The 20,686-nt window shown below is 39.6% G+C and overlaps 1 protein-coding gene across 1 annotated transcript in view; it reads left to right on the top strand.

Moving 5' to 3' along the window:
• Positions 1-20,686, top strand: part of LOC126198634 (Fanconi anemia group I protein-like) — a 250,425-nt gene that overhangs the window by 89,397 nt on the left and 140,342 nt on the right. Inside the window, exons 11-12 of the mRNA XM_049935099.1 lie at positions 2,991-3,108; positions 10,163-10,323. Of these exons, the coding sequence (XP_049791056.1) occupies positions 2,991-3,108; positions 10,163-10,323 (279 nt within the window). The remainder of the gene's footprint in view (positions 1-2,990; positions 3,109-10,162; positions 10,324-20,686) is intronic.

The following is a 20,686-nucleotide window of genomic DNA, read 5'->3' as shown; positions in this document are numbered from 1 at the left end:
CACTGTTGAAGCTGTTAAATAAAAAGCACTTTGATCTCAATGTGAAAAACATACTGAGGAGTTGAATCTGTATTGCTATGAGATAATCATTAGTGTGTGATCTCTAGGACACCTGCCAGACTCAATTTTATTAGGCCTATTAATTATTTACTCTAAGAAGACTTGGCTGAAGATGCAATAGTACCTAATGGTTCCTACTGAGTAGTTGCTCTTCTAAACAACATCCCACATGAGCAAACCAGTTGCTTCTTTACCTGTGATAATTTGTACCTTAGGTACTTGGGCTATGCATGGCTCTCTTTAAAAGGAATAGCTCGATTAGTCGTAGTGTAAAGCTGTGCATGTCTACTTTGATGCCTTGTAGCTAATTAAATGCAAATAATGATCTATAGATGTGATCCTGTGCGGTCAAATAGTCTATGCAATAGCTAGAATTGTGAGTTAATAAAATATACAGAAAGACAAATTAAAATTTAGTTGACTAATTTAATAACGAGTGTTCTGTTCAGACATCTGTAATTTATGTAGATGATGGAGAAATGTGTTGAATAATGTTTATTCAAGAAAAGACATCTCAAATAAACGGGAAGAAGTCCTACAATATTCAGTGAAAATTCACACAGATAATATCCTTATGAAATGCAGTAAAGTCACATTGAGCGTGTTAAGAGAATAGTTGCAAAATCCCCAAACTAAATTATCATCAAACATGCATGAAAATGAAGTCCACAAAATGTTCACCAGCTCGGAAAAATTCAGAATTCAACATGATGATTCACAAATCATCACATGTGATACAAAGAATAGTAATTCATACTCTTGTCTATCCTCAGTCTCATAGCACAAGCTGAAAAAGTTAGTCCTACAATGGAGCACATTCAGATCTCTGAAAATATAAGTTACTTCAGAAGTTAAAGCATGGTAGTGGCTATTCACTACCTAGGATCAAACACCTTCATGATCTAATATCCCTTATTACCACAGGCAGGTCTACCTCCTTGCAGCACTCAACTTAGAGTACAGAATCACTCCCTTGAGCTCGCCACTAGAAAAGTCGTAGTCTCCACTTGACTCCCAAAGTGTTTCACTACTATCTGCTTTTCCATTGTCTGAAGGCCATCTCCACCAAAATTACATTGTCCTTAAGCTCTACGGATATGACTCAAATTGACTACTTTCTGGACTAAGTTAATATGCGACAACATTCTGTCACATTCAGGTAATTTACACTAATTATAAATAAAGATGTGTCCATAAATAAATAAGCCAGTATATTTGTGCAAGTGCACTCACTAGAAATGACAACAGCTTATCCTCATATATTGTTTAAACAATTATTGATGCCTTCTTGACAGAATTGTCTTTTGGTTCTTAATAGCTCTATTGGTTCTTAATAGCACCTGCAATCAACATTTAAAGTACCTGACAATATAGTAGACTGTTCATTAAATAACTACACAAGTATGACAAAATGTGAGGTAGTCATGCAGTATTCATTTGCTGTGTACTTGTGGAGAATACGATGTTCTGACAGACATTTGGAAGTAAAAAGATATAGAAGACATTGTAAATCAATAAATGAAGTAGATACAGATAAATAGCTTTTATGGCTGATAGCTATAAGCAGTGCTATCATCTGAGATATTGTTTGTTAATTCAGAAGTTCATTATGTAAATGTTTATTCTCTATGAAATATTATCTTTTGTAGTTTCAAAGATATTGAAATATTATTGTGTTGGCAGTGTATGCAGATTTGCAATAGTGCTGTGAGTTATTCTCAAAACTTAAAGAGTTGTAACTTAGCCATTATTCAACTTGTCTGTCGTACCAATACTGGACAGCCGATTAGCTCGCCTAAATATGCGTAATGTTACAAACGGGGTAAGTGTATTGAGAGAAATCGAATGGCTCAGTCGGTACCGATAGCTTTCTCAGTGCATCCAACCTGGTCATCCTTAGATGACGTCGCTGTGTTCAGTGCTTCTATATACTGATAAATGCAACTATATTATTATAATGTATACCTATGTCTCCCCTGACCTGGCATTCTGGCCAAATTTTCCAAACTCTTCCCATTTCCTAAGCCTCGCTAGCCTTTTTTCTTGATCCCTCTTCCTTCTCCTTCAGCCCTTCTGCCAGAAGAAGACAGCACTGGCTCTGAAACTTAATTTCATAACTTTCACATGTATGTGTTCTCCTGCTGCCTCTTGGTGAGTAAATTTTGTACCTACCAGTTACACTATATTTTCAAAAATTGTTTTCACTGATAAATTATGTTGTTAGTTACAAATATAATCATAACCATAAGCAGAAATTAATACGGAAACAATATGGCTACAATAATTTTGGCTTAATAACACACAGTCTTCTAAGCTAAGGTTCATAGCCATTATAAACAAGTGAATATTGACCCAAGACCACACACTGCTTTCTACCTTCATTGAAGTAGCTACTCCCGTTAACCATTGTGTTATGACTCTTGGTAAAGTGAAAAATTAATAGATGTATGGAGACACTTAAGTTCCCTAGGTTCTTATCTGATCTAAATAATTATGAATTTTAAAAACAACTTTTTATAGCTTTTTCTGTTTCCTATTACATGTCCCCACAGTTTTTGGGTCATTTATTGGTCAGCACCAATAAACGGAGCTTGCAAGAGTAGTCCTTGTGATCAAGTATTGGCAAAGGATAAGGTAGGGCACACTCTGCCACATATATGCAGAATTTATTCATGGTATTTGAAAGGAATGACAGTACTTTAGAGAATGATCCTCATTAGTGATGGCATGTGTAGTCTCATGGTTCATTCCTCTTTCTGGAGCAAATTCTGAAAAGACAGGCAACCATTATCATGAGGAAATGTTCAAACATTTTGAATGTCTTCATCTGTGACATTAAATAAATTTCATGATAGGGTTCATTCTTTTTTTAAAAAAAATAGTCTTGCTCGCTGTCATTTTTCAGTGAAAAGTAAAATGTTTCTTTCCAGGTAGATGTACATCAGGAGGTAGGCAGTTTGGGCAATGAAGCAACATGTATAGAGCTGCTAAATATCTTAAGAAGGTGCTTCATGCAACAATCTTCTGTCAGGCTTTGTCTCTATCAAGGTAAAATATTTGACATTATCTGTAGAGAATATTGTGTACTTTCTGGGGTAAAAGTTCTGTCATACAGAGAGTAGACTTCCCTCATGGGCAGAACATGCTGTTGGTGTTGTCAGAGTGTATTCAGGGTGCAATGATACAGTAGTTGAATGGTGGTTACAATAAGGTAGCCAAGCTTTTATCAAATGATTCCGCAGAATGATACTGTATTATAACTAAATAGAAGCCTAGTTTCTGCACAGGATAATTGTGATATGGAATTGTTGTCTGTAAGTTCGTGCGAGTATAAGGAGAAGGAGAAGGAGAAGAAGAAGAAGAAGACACTGGCTCCGAAAACTTAATTTCCTAAGCTTTACATGTATGTTCAGTTGAACATCATTCTTGTGATAGTACATAGTATACAAGTATGCATTAATTTATGAATACATGGGATAAATTAATACCCATTTGATTCAGACATGCTCCTTTTTGTATCATGTTGACATCTTTTTTGGCACACTTATGTTTTTGATATGTTGGGTACCATTCAGAAATATATTTACATGCACAAAATAAATTAATCTCTTAGTTTCTTCTGATTGTCATATTATAAATTCACGTTAACATGGATTTTCTAAATTTAACCATTATTTTTATGAGAACACACATTTATTATTATTTTAGTTTATTTTATTGATGATAAAAACACAATAATCAGTTAATAAAATCACAAGGAGACAGGTTTGATGGCCAGTAATTACTTTCAGGGTGGTGAAATTATAAGTACTCTTGGTAGACACAAAAACGGAAAAAAACTTATCCTAGCTTTTCGAACAGTTGGTTTCTTCCTCCTCGACCTGTTGTCTGTGGCCTCATATTTGTATAATAGTACTTATTTCTGTGGTGTCAGTGTTAAGAGTCCATTGCAGCATTTGCACCCCACATCTGCCGTACCAACTTCAATCTTATGATTGCCAGATCCCATACAATACTATATTATATGCCAATGTTTTTTTTTTTTTGAGGTTATTTTCCAGTATTTTAATTTCAGTTATTTCTTTTATTATGCTATCCAGAAACAGTTTGTCCTCAAAATGACAAATATCTCATTAATTTCAGTTCGATAACCATTTTGTAAAGCATGTTTTGGTACTGTTGACTTCTTTTTTAGAGTAGCATTGGTGTAACACATCTGGAGATATTTCACAACACAACCTTTTCTTTTCCCAATGTAATAGTAGCCACATCCACATGGTATCTTATATATGCCAGGCTTTCTGAGTCCTGTATTATCATTCACAGGCTTTTTGGCCTGTTGACCTATTGCCAATGTCCTGAAGGCTGATTTTTAATACAAGTTGTCTTTAGGAGCCACCCAATACTCCCTGTCACTGAGCTACAAAAATGCAAGTTTCTTGCTCTGTTAGTTAAGGGTGTTTTGCTTTTGCATCTTACCAAAAATTGCCTACAAAATCTGTCAACAGTTGTTGCTATTTTCGCACAGACTTTCTGAAACGGGCTCAAGTTTCATGGCAAATTCTTACCATCTGAGATGGCTTTTGCACAGTGCACTAGGAATATTGTGCTTCTGTGCCAAATGATGGCAGTTGTGCTTATGGCTGAGACATTTTGTTTTTGGATGGACAAGGACATCAAGAAACAGCAAGGCCGCTCTATATCTTCTTCAGTCATGAACTTGATGTTGTCATGTATTCTGTTCAGATGTTTCAAGATTTTTGGCATTGTTTCATGTACATTTGGCTAGGTGACAAATCTTCTGCTGTTCATGTGGCTTTGCTGGAGCGAATGGTCTCACGCTCAATTTAAAAAAGGTTACATATTCAGTTCTGCACAACTAGGGGCACTACACCAGTGATAAGTGTAACACATAGTGAGGAAATAATAAACAGGGTGGAAATTTCAAAATTTTTTGTTGTCCATATCAATGAGAATTTAGACAGGAAAGAGCATATGTTGGAACTCCCTAAAATGACTTAGCTCGGCCACATTTTTCCGTAGAAACATTGCAAATCTTGGGGACAGACAAATCATTAAGTTGACTTATTTTACACATTTTCATTCAATAATATCATACAGAATAATGTTCTGGGTAACTCATCTTTAAGAAAGTAAGTTTTCACTGTTCAACAACGTGTTGTAAGAATAACATGTGGTGCTCACACTTGACCTTTTTGTAAACGTCTTTTGTATGAGTTCAGTGTTTTTACTAGTGCTTCACAGTGTATTTATTCCCTCATGAAGTTTGTTGTAAATAATCCAGTACAGTTTAAAAGGAACAATGATGTGCATAATTACAGTACCAGAAGGAAAAATGGCATTCATTACTCCACATTAAGATTTCCCTTAATCACAGAATGGGATGCACAGAACTGCAACAAAAATTTTTGATCACTTACCTATTGTTGTAAAACATGATAAACAGCAAAGTAAAATTTGAAAACAAATTGAAATAGTTTCTCCTTGAAAATTCCTTCTATTCCATAGAAGAATTTTTGTTATTGTATATGCAAAATATGGTGGGTAGAAATTACTAACTCGCATCTGTATATTAAAAATAAATAAGTAAACATAAAATATAAAGTTCAGCATGTAGCCATATTTGCAATTTAAATGATAGTTTGCGATGTGAATGTAATATGACTCATTCCACATGATTACGATATATCGTGCGAAATGATCCATGGAACATGAAACTAACCAACCAACCAACCAACCATCTTCCAATGTTGTGTCCTCAAATTTGTGCGGAAAGGATTGCTGTGAATAGAGTTAAAGTGCTTCCCATTGCAAAGCATTTCATGTGGTCAAAACATTGTGTGCCATATAAGAAGTCAAACAACTGTGCTCTGGAAGAACTGATATGGCTGGAGACCCAAGTAGGTTTTATTAATTTGTATTATGAGAGACCCGTTGTTTGTACATTAATAACTAGTTAATTGTCGCATATTTTGGGTACACAGGTGTTTACAGCTTACTCAATTTACATCCTTTAATCGCTTATTTGAGTAAGCCCATATAAAATATGTTAGATGTCAAAAGAGTGCTTGAGAGTGAGCTTAAGTAAGTCTTTCTTTTGGACTAGAAATAACTGTGTGTGTAGTGAAGTAAATATCCCAATTTTGTGTGTCATTTTGGATTCCTTGACTTTCTGTCTGCCGAACTGTATGCGATTACGTGTATTAAGGTTACATAAATAGTAGTAGAATGATGTCTTGCAAATAACTACAATTGTATTATATAGGGTACGTTACGTACTTTAGAGTTCTGCAAGTTTTACAAAAAACCATCAGTTGTGAGGTGTTCACAATTCAAGGTGCTAACTAACATTTCTTCTTAGTAAAATGGAGTTATTAGATAAGTAGAACAATTGGAACTCTGTGTGTTGGAAGGTATATTGTGTAGCACGTTACAACCAGGTGCTTTAGCAGGCCAATGAACTTAAGAGGTGAAAGGCTCCTTAAGGAAAAGTATGTTGGTAAAACATATTAATACAGTTAACATCAGTCAAAGAGAGAAAAAAGAAAGAAATCAGAATTGTTTTTTCTGCAGTGAGTTGATGAATTAGAGAAATTGTTTAAAAATGTAGGTGCTAAGTGTCAGTGGATTTGATAAAATAAGGGTAAATATCTCATCAGCTTGAATGTTATTTTGAACGCCACAGCTCTTCATTTGGCATGGTCATATAGAAATGTTATGCCATTGGCTGCCTCTGACCATTGAACTGACTTATCGAAACAGTTATAGTTATTATAGTTTAATGCGAGCTCTCACCTATGTTGCAACTCAGCATTTTTTCATGTTAACAAACATTACCAGAGGTGACAGTTCAAAATTCTAGGATTGACTGGAAATCGAACACAGTACCTTTCAATCTGTAGTCTGACATTTAACCACTGAGCCACTCACTTGATCTAAAAGTAAACAATAACACGTAAATGGTCAGTATGTCCATATTTTCTGGTAAGATGATGCATTATAATTGTAAAACTGACTCATTGCATATCATAGCAATAGACAACAATCTAGAATTCACAGAACACTGAAATAGCTAACTAACTCAGAGACTTATAGTTTGAGTCGGGCAACCCATACAAGTAGTTGGTTGTAACAACATATGGCAACATGAAATGGAATGATTAGACGGGGTGGTCATAGGCAATGCAGGTAGCAAATTATGATTCATTGGGAGGATACTGGGAAAACGTAGAGAGTCTACAAAGAAGATTACTTTCAAAACACTTCAGCATTTAATTTTTTTAATATTGCATGAGTGTGTGGGAGTCATACCAAATAGGACTAAGGAATGTATACAAAGAAGTGCAGTGTAAGTGGTTACAAGTTTGTATTCCTCCCAGAAGAGAATTACAGAAATATTGAAGAACCTGAACTAATGGTTGCTTGAAGATAGATGTCAGCTATTCTGCAAAAGCCAACTTATGGAGGTTCAGTGATCAATGATATATATAAGGAATTTAACAATATACTACAGCCAAGGCCATAATTAAAGAAGTTACTTGATGCACTGAAGCAGTTTCTCTTCCAATGTATGACATGTGACTTTTACTGGATGTGTCCCTAACTATGCATTTCTTGGTGATTTGCGGAATGTGGATGTGGATGTAGACATGAGGAAAAATTATTTCATTGTGCAACTGTTATATGTATTTATTTTTCAAACTTGTTTCAAAGTATTATAATGTTATTTTTAATAAACCGTGTTTTTTAACAAGAAAGTCTTTTCTTTTTTTTTTTAAAAAAAAAAAGGAGCCAATTGAAAGTAAAATTTGTAATAGAAGTGATAGTTGCAGAGTGTATGACTAGTTCAACATCAGATAGAAATAATAGAAGTACCAGAAAATTGGTTTTCTGCTCAAAAGAATATGATAGATGGAATCTGTTGAGTAATAAGAAAGTAGCAGCATCTAAAATGTTCAGCTAAACCAATGTGCATTACATCAAATGTGGAGAATTGAGCAAAAGTCTGGTGCCACCTATGTGTGTGACCCACATGAAAGAGAACTATGATGTGGAGCTTCTCCAGATTCATCATAATTTATTTATGAATTATGTCAGTTTGCTCTTTGCCTGTGACACATAACTAAGCACAGTTTGTACCTATTAGGGTACCTCCTTCTGATCTTGTGGAGGTCAAAGACGGACTTTTCTACTTGAGTGTAGTGCATGTGGCTTAAATATTGTCTAATATGCCTAACATGTCACTTGTGATACTGACCTGCTTGGTGCAGAATTTCCCAATATGCTAGCTGCCATATCTGTCACTGAGCTAGGAAGTTATGGTTCTGTGGAACTATAATGCTTTTCATTCCGTTAGAACAAACTGACTGTTCTTGTTTCACTATTAGTCTTCAATCGAGTGTAACGGTTTCAGATTGTTGCTATCTATCTGTGTCCACAGGTTACTACCAACCAGCAACAGCACATAGCTTATCTGTATTTATTTAGTGCCCAAATAGACCATGTTGTTACGATCTTCTCTCCCACATTCTGCATCTGACTATGACTCTCTGTGGTCTAGTGTTTGTCTTGTCTGCTGCATTATATAGTGAGGTGACAAAAGTCATGGGATAGTGCATTTGGGAGGATGACGGTTCAAACCCACATCCAGCCATCCTGATTTAGGTTTTTCGTGATTTCCTAAACTGCTTAAGGCAAATGCCGGGATGGTTTCTTTGAAATGGCTATGGCCATTCTCCTTCTCCGTCATTCCCTATTCCGAGCCTGTGCTCCATCTCTAATGATCTCATTGTCGGCGAGACATGAAACACTACTCTCCTCCTTTCATGGGATTGGGATATGTACATATACAGATGGTGGTAATATCATGTACACAAGGTATAAAAGACAGTGCATTGGTGAAGCTGTCACTTGTACTCAGGTAATCATGTGGAAAGGTTTCTGATGTGATAATGTCCACATGACAGGAATTAAGATTTGAATGCATAATGGTAGTTGAAGCTAGATGCTTGGGACATTCTGTTTTGGAAATTGTTAGGGAATTCAATATTCTGAGATACACAGTGTCAAGAGTGTGCTGAGAATACCGAAATTCATGCATTACCTCTTACCACAGACTCTGCAGTGGCCGACGGCATTAATTTGACAACCAAGAGCAGTGGTGTATATGTAGAATTGTCAGTGCTAACAGACAAACAACACTGTGTGAAGTAACTGCAAAAATTGATATGGGGCATATGATGAACATACGTGTTATAACAGTGCAGCAAAATTTCACATTAATGGGCTATGGCAACAGAAGAGTGCCTTTACTAAAAGTACATATAATCACTTGCAGCGCCTCTACTTGGCTTGTGACCATTTTGGTTAGACCCTAGATGACTGGAAACCATGGCCTGTCAGATGAGTTCTGACTTCAGTTGGTAAGAGCTGATGCTGTGTTTGAGTGTTCCACAGGCCCTACAAGGCCATGGACCAAAGTTGTCAACAAGACATTGTGGAAGCTGGTGGTTGCTCCATAGTGATGGGTTCTGTGTGTTCATGGAATGGACTGAGTCCTCTTGTTCAACTGAACCAATCATTGACTGGAAATGGTTATGTTCGGCTGCTTGGAGACCATTGGTAGCCGTTCATGGGCTTCGTATTCTCAAACAGTGATGGAATTTTCATAGATGACAATGCAACATGTCACCAGGCCACAGTTCTGATTGGTTTGAAGAACATTCTCGATAATTCAAACGAATGAGTCGGCCACCCTATAATAAGGAGGTCAGTTTGAGCACAAAATCCTGCACCAGCAGCACTTTCGCAATTATGGGTGGCTATAGAGGCAGTATGGCTCAGTATTTATGTGAGGGACTGACGAGGAGTTGCTGCAATATGCCAGGCAAAAGGAGGTCCGACACAATGTTAGACAGTATACCATGACTTTTGTCACCCTGGTGTACATACATGTGACGTTATGTAACTGTTAGTTTTCCATACTTATACTGTGAAAGTTCACAGCAGTTTGGTGAGGTTTTGACTGTGCTGCAATTCATGTTTTAATTTGATAAGATATTGTTATTAATTTTTCTTTTAGGTCTTCATGACGCTGTCTGCAAGAATCCAGTTCTGTTTCCACATGCTCTTGAGTTGCTGTCAGAACATTTTAGCCAGTATTATGAGAAGTCTGAGAATGTCCTCCCTCCAGTGAATTTCTCAAAAATAATTGAGGTGAAAGGAGCATCAGTGATTTTGAAGGTATGCACTGTTTATTTTAGAATATTTTGTATATCTTTTCTGAAGGTATTTGTCTGGAGTAAAGCCATGTAAGGAAGTGAAACATGGACGATAAACAGTTTAGATGAGAGAGAATAGAAGCTTCTGAAATGTGGTGCTACAGAAGAATACTGAAGATTAGATGGGTAGATCCTAAACAGTTATATGAGGTGCTGAATAGTATAGGGAAGACAAGAAATTTGAAGTACAACTTGATTAAAAGTAGAGATAGGTTGATAGGACACATTTTGAGATGTTAAGGGATCACCAATTTAGTATTGTTGGGAAATGTGGGAAGTTAAAAACTTAGAGGGAGACAAAGAGATTAATACAGTAAACAGATTCAGAAGGATAAGGCAGCATGGAAAGCCACATCAAACCAGTCTTTGTACTGAAGAGCACAACAACATAGATCATTAACTAAACACAAAAGCTTTGCTGTTAAAAAACAAATATGTTCCACCATCTTCAAGAATTTGATTGTTGCAGCCTTTCATCCACGAAGGGAGTTAAAAATGTATGAAAGTGAGAATACTATCCCTTGTGTTTCAAGCAGTTATGTGATGGTCCTCTCTACGGTGTCTTTTAGTAGGACTTGTCCACAGATGATGATGATGATGTGGGCCAGGACTCGGGAGAATTGGTGTGGGTGACCATAATGTGCAATTGCAAGTTGTAGCACATGTCCCTCACTCATGTAAAAAGAACGCACACAAAATGGACTAAGGGAAACATCTGCCACTGGTGCATCTAAAAACATATGACCTTTAATAATCAAAATATCCACGGGTGTGCTGCTGGTCTATAGTTGTGACGACCACGGCGGACAGAGCCATCACACCGACGTCATCTCAGATGCCGTCGCAATCTGTTCCACCGCGCGACCGTGGCGCGGGGCGCGGACGGCGGAGGGAGCGCGCCGCGGGCGGAGGGTATTTAAATCGGCCGCCGCCGCGACCGAACCCAGTTCCCTCTGAGCAGCCTTAGCGTACGGATCTCCGTGCCGGCACGTTCATAGGAGCTCAGTCCGTCAGTTCACATGATGATGGCGACATGTATGATCGCCGAAATATTAAAAAAAAATTAAAAAAAAAAGTGCCCGTTGGACACTATAGACCGGCAGCACACCCGTGGATATTTTGATTATCAAATACGCCGGGAGAAACTCAAGAATCACATATGACCTTTAATGTTTACTAACATATTTGTATACCCGCTGCAGTCATTAGATTGAAAGCATGCCTACTCTTCTGCCATTGGAAGATTAGATTTCTATTAGTGTCTAAAATGTGTTTAGAGAAACATGCATTACTATGAAACTTAGGAGTCAGATATGCAGGATGATGCTTCATTGAACAGAAAGGCCTACGTATCAGTCACTGAACCAGGTAAAACTGCTGAAGGGAAACCAAACTGGATCCAACAAGCATATGGAAAAGCAAATAAACACCAAATATTCCAATTTCCAAGGTAAAAATAATTGTTTCACTGGGAATGAATGGAGACAAGAACTAACAGTAATTTATACACATTCCAAGCTCTGGAGCAAAGAAGGAAAAACCACCCAATAAGGAGATCAGTCACAATAGCTATAAATTTAAGATTGAAATACCACAGCACTAATTATGAGTTGAAGGAAAATAATAGTTAGGCCTAATAAGGTAGAATTTAAAATTATAAAGTAGGTGGGTGGTTTAAAAAAATGGAAAAACAGAAGGAATACTAACTTTCTGCTTGCTTGATAAGAGGTCCTAACTCCAGACAGTCTTTCACAACCTGTGCTTTTCCCATATACATAAATATTCTCATCATAATTGCCTATCCGCTGCTGAGCTCTTCCTTCCCCACAACTTTGCTTGTTGTATGTCCTAGACATCAGTTCTCATCACACTGATAACATCACATTTTGGACCAAAGTTTTCAAGAACAACCTAAATAAATTAGTGTTGTAGCTGTAGAAGTCACGACAGCTTAAACCTGTTCTAAAGGGATGTCTTCATTGAGTTCTAGGACCATCATTAACTGTGTGGAGTATTGAGAGTATATGCATTCATTTTGAAAACTGAAAATATTTTAAATGCAGTCTTAATGTTGTTTTGCGTATAGTACAGGTCAGGTTGCTCATACGTGTGTAAGAAGGATGAAAGAAGGATACAATTTCTGATGGTAAAAAGTGGATCCATTGTGCCACCACTGTGATTAAATCCAAGTCAGTCATTAATATAATAGAAAACGCAACCACTCTCAGTTATCTGGAACACAGCAATTTCATAGGTTGGAAACAGTAGGCTCCAGGAACTTGCTCTAATTGCAAATGGTATGTGTTGTAATCACTTTCATGCTATTCATGGTGTGTTTCTTTTTCCATTCAATGTCATATGTATGGTGAAAGTACGTGTAATGGATCGCTCAAGCCCGAGCAGCAGTTCCATCCAAACTTTTCACAACATGGCATTGGCTGTTGTTAATCCATTCAGCACATACAATGTCCAGTGGTCAGTATTATTAAAGTGACTTAACACGGAATAGGTTACCATTTGCAGGTTGTCTATCTGATGGCTTCCAGGGTCAACAAAAATTTAGTTTTCAGTATTTCATATAATTATTGACCTAACTTACAAATTTAAAATGCTGTCTTGATTACTCATCAAATAATAGTTACAAAGTGTGTGTATATCTTGAGGCAGCTTAACTGGTCGTGTGCAAATACCTGGATTATACAGGGTGATTCCGTGATGGAGTTACAGACTTTCAGGGATGATGGAGAAGGGTAAGTGTATCAATTTCTGGCAATGGACATGATCCAGAAATGACCAAGTCAGTGGTTACAAGTGAAAGTTGTTCAGATACCTCTGACAGTGGACCTGTTCTACTGCGTGCTCTTTCTTTGTTCATCTGATGCTGTGAAACATGTCTTGTACTGGACAAGTGCACATAAATCTTACAGTATTCATTTTAGAGCCCATGTTTACTGGACAATGTTTTTGTATTTTGGTCCATACTACCTCTCCCCAAAATATGTAAAGCAAAGAGCTTGCAGTAGAACAGGTCCATCATCAGAGGTATCAGAACGATTTTCACTTACAATTTTTGACTCGGTCGTTTCTGGATGAGTGTCCCTAGGTACCTCAAATTGATGAATTTACCCTTCTCCATCATCCCTGAAAACATCATCATTGAATCACCCTGTATTCATCCATTACAGAATGAGCTCACTTAGTGACTTCCAGTGAACTTATACATAATGTCAAACAAGTTTATTGCTTACTGAATTTTCACTGTTCATGCAGTCAAACTTCAGCATCAGGCATGACATTTTAATTGATTACTTCTGTACTGCTAATTAATCACAGCAACAGTTTGGAGACAGTACCCACAATGCCACTGAATGTGCCTGCAAAATTATATCATTGTTATGACACATTGTTCAGGAGATATGGCAGCATAAATGTTTAGACATGTGAAAAACTAACTTTTGCGTAAAATGGTTCTCTGTCACCAGGAAGAGCATTCCAGACATCACCTCCATAAATTGTCCAACCTGTTGGCATCATGCTCCCATCTTGGAGCACCACTACTCATCAACACCTATCCTAACCAGAGTGAAGCCCCTTGACAATCCCCAGAACCTGCCTAGCTGACCTTTTCAATCTGCCAAATCCCCCAAAAGTCTCTTCCAGCGTTTCACAAAATATGGTACCCAAACAAACCCAAAATATTGTTTCTTAACTTTTCCACCAACAAACTCAATCCCACAGAAGTTTCAGTGCCATCCAAAGGCCTCCCCTACAGCCCTACACCCAAGCTTAATCATGACAGACTTGTCAAAGACCTATGCTACTTCTCTTGATTGTTATAGTGGGAACATTTCCATGCTACCAATCTCTCAAACAAAAGCCAGCCTATCCCCTCAAACAGAAGATAACCTGGTCCCAACACTGAACTTTACCTCTTGCAGTTCATACCACCATCCAACTGTGCCCCACCCGGCCCGGCCCCCATCCATCTAACCACCAGTTGCTCACCTTCCAGCAGTTTCTTGCCTCCATCTTGGAGACATCATCCTTCCCCATGTCCCCTCCTAAAAATGCTAACATTTTAGCAAAAGAAAGGACACCTATATACTACCTCGTAACACATCGTAATGTAATCATCTTCCCTGCAGACAAAGGCTCCACTACTGTCTTGAATCACAGTGACTACCTGATAGAAGGTGTCTGCCAGCTGTCTGTCTCTTGTACCTACAACCTTTGCCGTAATGATCCCATCTCAGAAATCCAAAATAACCTCCTGTTCCTACTGAAATCCTCAGGGTTATCCCACAACCTCTCTCCCGGGTCCCTCTCCCTTCTCACCACAGCAACAGCCCGCACACCCATCTTCTACATGCTTCTCGAAATACAAAAACCCAAACATCATTAGTAACCAGTTGTCGCTGGTTATTGTGCTCCTACTGAAAGAATTTCAGCTCTTCTTCACCGACACCGCCAACTAATTGCCCGAAACCTAATCTCTCACATGAAACACACTCCCTTCACTGGCTCTCCACAATCCCTAATCATTACTGTTGATACTTCCATTCTAAACACCAACATCTCTCATGCCCATAGCCTTGCTATCAAATACTACATCTCCCAGTGTCCTTCAGACTCCAAACCCACTACATCACTCCTCTTACACCTTATCAGCCATATCCTGACACCCAGATACTTCTCTATGAGGGGAAGGTATAAAAAAAACTGCAGCACAGTTGTACACTCACACAGCACTCTCCTATGCATCCCATTCATGGGCCAGCTAGGGAAACCTTCCTAGCCTGCCAAACCTCCTAACCCCTAGTCAGTTTCAGGTTCATTGATGGTATCTTAATGATCTGGACCAGGGTCGAGACATCCTAATCTCAGTCCTTCAAAACCTCAAAACCTTCTCTCCCATGCACTGCACTTGGTCATTCTCATCCAAAAATGTCACCATCCTGGATGTTGACTTCTACTTCTCTGATGGCTCCATCCAAACGTCTGTCCATATTAAGCTCAGTAACCACCAACAGTACTTGAATTTAGACAGCTGTCATCCCTTCCACATCAAAAAATCCCTCTCGTACATCCAGGCAATCCTGACCATCCTTGCTCTGTACTGTACGTGGAAGGGCTCCTGAGAACCTTCAGAGACACACACAACACTGCTGCCCCCCCCCCCCCTCAAAAAAAAAAAAAAAAGTGGTCTGAAGACAGATTTCCCTTGCCATAGCCTCACACACCCCTAATGCTCCAGCTGCCTCCAAGGACCAGCCACAAAGGTGCACTCCCCTTCCTCACCCTGTATCATCCTGAACTGGAATGACTGACCCACATCCTTTTCAGGGCTATGATTATCTATCATCATGCCCTGTAATGATGGACATTCTACCCAAGGTCCTTCCCCCCCTCCCCCCATGCGCACACACACATGAAAAGTGGTGTTCCATTGTGCAACCAGCCTACACAACATCCTAGTCCATCTCTGTGCCACTCCCACTCCCAACCTCTTGCTACTGGAATCATATCCTAGTCCAAGCACCAAATGCAATACCTACCGATCCACCCACCCAGCACTTTCTACTACTTTCCTGTCGCAGGCTTATCCTACCCCATCACAGGCAGGGCATGTGTGAAAGTTGTCATATACCAACTTGGCTGCAATCACTGCACAGCTTTTTATGCCAGTATGACAACCAACCAGCTGTCCACCAGAATGAATGGCTACTGCCAAATTGTTTCTAAGAGCAAAGTTGAGCATCTGGTGGTACGACATGCAGCTGAGCACAATATGCTTGATTTCAAGAGGTGCCTCACAAACCTGGTCATCCGGAACCCTGTGTCTGCCACCATATTTTCCGAACTAAGCAGTTGGCAGTTTCCCTTGTAACACATCCATTGATACCATAACCCTCATGCCTCATTCTCTGTTAACCCACTGTCCTCACGCTTTACGCCCACACTTTCCCATTCCTTTGTCCTATAACTCCCTCCTAATTCACGGCTCCATGTCACCTTTATCATGCGTTGCTCCCTACCATCTCTTAGACACCTGAGCATCACATTCCTAGCCTTTGCACATGCCACCTCTCCCTCCCACATTCCTAGCCAGCAAACTGGCAACCTCCCTCTTAAGCCACTAGCCATCCACCCCCAACATCTCTTCTGCCTCCTGTCCCTCTCTCCCTGTACCCACCCTACCCCATACAACCCTCTTCCTTCCCTAGTCCACCTGCCGAACTGCAATCCTGACATTGTGCATTCAGCTAGCACTATGTAGGGGCATAGGCGAGCACATTTGTGTGTGCGTGTGCATGCTCGCCAAAACTAGCAAGCTTTCTTTCTGTTTTGTGTGTGCCTGTCGATAACTCAATGCTTCTGCTTTTCAGTGAGTGGTCTCCGTTACGTCTGAAGTATTTAGCTGAAAAGGAACATATTGAATTCGTAGCCCAAAAGTTATTGAGAAGTGGCTACTCCTGTGTCACCAATGATGGTGATATTGCTGCAACAGAAAACTATAGCAAGACATAACAGATATTTTATCCCAATGATTGGTGCAATATTATTGCCAAGTTAAAGGGAAAAAAAAAAATCCCTTTCTATGTTACTGTAATGAGAAATGACGACTTCTTGTTCTTGGCAAATTTGTTGAAGTCAGTCACCAGCAGGAATACTTAAGATTGAAAAACATTGTCATGCCTATGGATGCAGTGGATTCAGTGCCAAAAAGTGATCCAATGACATTGTTTTTCAAGAAAACTCTTTCAATCAATGGATGTGGATTTTACAAGTTGGACTTCAAGCTGGGATCTTAAGGAGGATGCACAGTTTCTCTAGATAACATAGTTTAGAAAAAGCTGTTCACAAGGAGAGCTTGGAAGAACTTTTGCCCTTCAATCCTCCTGTTCATCAGCACTATTTTCAGAATCTTCCTCCTACTGACAGTGCTGAAGATACTGGGCCACTAAATGGAAATGATAGCATTTGTAATGAGTATTTGCAATGAAAATTAGGTAAATACAATGTTGTTGATTGTTATGTTTATTTTCATAGTAAATAAAGTCATGTACTAGTTATAGTTCAAGTGGTATAACTTCAGTTGGGTCCTTGTATTATGTTTATACTGGATAAAATTTATTGAAATTGTTAATTTGAGTTAGGAAAAACTATCCTAGTAATGTAACAATGAAAGTAATCAAGTATTGACAATGTATTGTAAAGGGATAGATAAAAAATCTGCTCACCAAGTGGCAGCAGGAGAACACGCGTACAAAAAGGTTTAACTTCTACAAGCTTTTGGAGCCAGTGGCTCCTTCTTCTGGCAGAAGAGTTGAAGGGAAAGGAAGAGGACTGAAGTTAAAGGACTGGAGAGGTTAAGGGAAAGGGGTACAGTTCAGAAAAGTCACCCAGAACCCTGGGTCAGAGGAGACTTATTGGACAGGATGAGAAGGAAAGACTGATTGTTGGAGGACTGCTCCAGACGAGATTTGAAAACCTGAGAGCTTAAAGGTGGAAGACAGGGTAACATGCAAGACAGAGATTACTACTAAAACTTGTGCAAGAGTGAATAAGAATGAAAAGCTAAGTGCATTGTATGTAACAGAGGTGGGAGGGGGGATGATGAAAGATGTAGGAAACTAAAATGGAGTGAAGAAAGGAATAGTTAGTGTGAAGAAATGCCGAGGTAGAAGAAATTAACGTAGATTAAGGCCAGGTGGGTGGCGAGAACCAAGGACATGTCGTAGCGATAGTTCCCACTGGGGAGTTCTGAGAAACTGGTGTCTGGAAGAATCTTGCCTTTCATGTTGTAGAGCATGCTCTGCATCAGGATACTCTGTGTTGCTGGTATACACCCTCTGTCTATGCCCATTCATCCTGACTGATAATTGGGTGGCTTTCCTGGAACCCATAAGCCTTCAGCCCTTAGTTTACTTTATATACATTGGTGACATCTTTGCTGTATGGACTTCTGGTGAGGCAAACTTGTTCAAATTTCTGGAATACCTTCTCCCAATTAAATTTCACTTGGTCCTATTCCAAATCCCATGCGACTTTCCGTGATGTTGATCTCATCCTCACCGAAGGCCAGCTATACACTTCTGTCCACATTAAATCTACTAACAAACAACCGTACGAACATTCTGACAGTTGCCATCCTTTCCATGTCTAATGTCGTCCCCCCCCCCCCCCCCCCCCCACACACACCTATACCCATACTGCCCTGGCATTCGAGGCAAACATATTTGTTTGGATGCAGACTCTTTAAAGCAATACACCACCACTCTCACCTCAGCCTTCACTGGATGTAATTATCCCCACACCCTTTTCACAAGCAGATTTCCCGGGCCATCACATCCAATGTTGGTACTGCTGATTGCTCCAAAAAACAACTTCGGAGCACACCACTTCTTGTCACCCAGTAATAGCCTGGTCTTGAGTGTATTAATGAGGGCCATTTCTTCCTAAAACTATGCGCTGAAGTGAGCCCTCCCAATCTCTGTAATAGTTTTGCGAGACCTATCTCCCTACCCTATTCCTCTTATCCCTGTGACCGTCCCTGCTGCAAGACTTGCCCTATGAACCCTCCTACCACCACTTATTCCAGCCCTGTAACTGGCAAAACATATGCTATCAAACGGACAGCCACCTGTGAAACAACACGTCATTTACCAGCTGTTACGTAAACATTGTTTGGCCTTTTACATTGCCACGACTATCACCAAATTATCAGTAACGATGAACGGGCATAGGCAGAGGATGTACACTGGCAACACACAATATTCTGTTGCATAGCATGTCCTACAGCAAGACAATTGTGACTTCAGTGCCTGTTTCACCACACATGCCATCCGAAATATTCTTCCCCCAGACACCAGTTTCTCATAACTCCCCAGTGGGAGCTATCGTGACGACATGTCCTTGGTTCTCACCACCCGCCTGGCCTTAATCTACGTTAATTTCTTCTGCCTCAGCATTTCTTCACATTAATTACTCCTTCATTCACTCCATTGTAGTTAAACATCTTTCATTTTCTTACCTGTCTATTTTTTGCCACCCGCCTCCCACCTCTGTTACATACAATGCACTTAGCTTTTCACTCTTATTAACTCGTGCACAACGTTTTAGTAGTAATCTCTGTATTGCGTATTGCCCTATCTTCCACCTTTAAGCCGTAAGGTTTCAAATCTCGTCCTCTGTAGTCCCCAACAATCAGTCTTTCCTTCTGATCCCTTACTGTAAGTCTCCCCAGACCCGGGGTTCTGGATGACTTTTCTGAACTGTACCCCTTTCCCTAAATCTCTAGAGTCCTTTTCTTTCACCCCTCTTCCTGCCCCTTCAACTCTTCCATCAGAAGACGAAGATGGAGAGCTTCTAAAAGTTAAACCTTTGTGTGTGTGTGTGTGTGTGTGTGTGTGTGTGTGTGTGTGTGTGTGTGTGTGTTCTCTCCTGCCGCTGCTTGGTGAGTAGATTTTTTTTATCTATCCATTTAATTCTATTGTAATAATGTATATGATAAAAGATAAATACAAAAAGTACTGTTGAATTTCATGTAACAGTCATAGTAAATCATCAAACCTATCGGAACAAGAATAATGTGAACAAATAAGCAAAAGATAGATTGCTACTTGCCACAAAGATGACACGTTAAGTTGCAGACAGGGAAAACGAAAGAAATTTACACATCAGCTTTTGGATAAGCCTTCATCAGAAAAGGAGACATAAATATGCACACAGTCATTCAAACATGACTACATTCTCCAGCAAGTCAGACTGGAATGCAACTGTCACATAGAAGCAGCAATTTGGGGGGGGTGGGGCTGCAGGGAAGGGAAAGCAATAGCATGGTACGGGTGGGAGAAGAGTGCTGTCTGGTGGAGTGTGCAGGGACTAGACTGCCAGCAGGATCAGCGATGGGAGGCTGTGGGGCAGGGAATTGGAGAAGGGGGAGGGGTAGCAGGAAGGGGAAAGGGGAGCAGCAGGGAAGAAGAAAGATGGGTGGGTGCATTGACAGAGGGCAGCCCACAGAGGGTGGAAGATAAGAGTAGGGAGCAGTTGATACAACGAAGTTGGGTGAAGGATGTGGGGCAAATCCAATTTGTGCAGTTCAGAAAAGGTGGTGGTTGAGGGGAGATTCCAGATGGCTTGGGTAGTGAAGCAGCCAGTTGGTAGTCATGCTAATATAGAAAGCTGGGCAGTGATTACATCAGAGCTGGTATATGACATGGCTGATGTCACAAGTAGGCTGGCCTCTGATAGAGTAGCATAAGCCTGTTACAGGACTGGAATAAGAAGTATTGGGCTATTGGATTGGGCAGGTCTTACACCTA

The sequence above is a fragment of the Schistocerca nitens genome, chromosome 1 (genome assembly GCF_023898315.1).
Source record: "Schistocerca nitens isolate TAMUIC-IGC-003100 chromosome 1, iqSchNite1.1, whole genome shotgun sequence".
NCBI classification, from domain to species: Eukaryota; Metazoa; Arthropoda; class Insecta; order Orthoptera; family Acrididae; genus Schistocerca; species Schistocerca nitens.
This window is presented reverse-complemented; position numbering and strand designations above follow the sequence as displayed.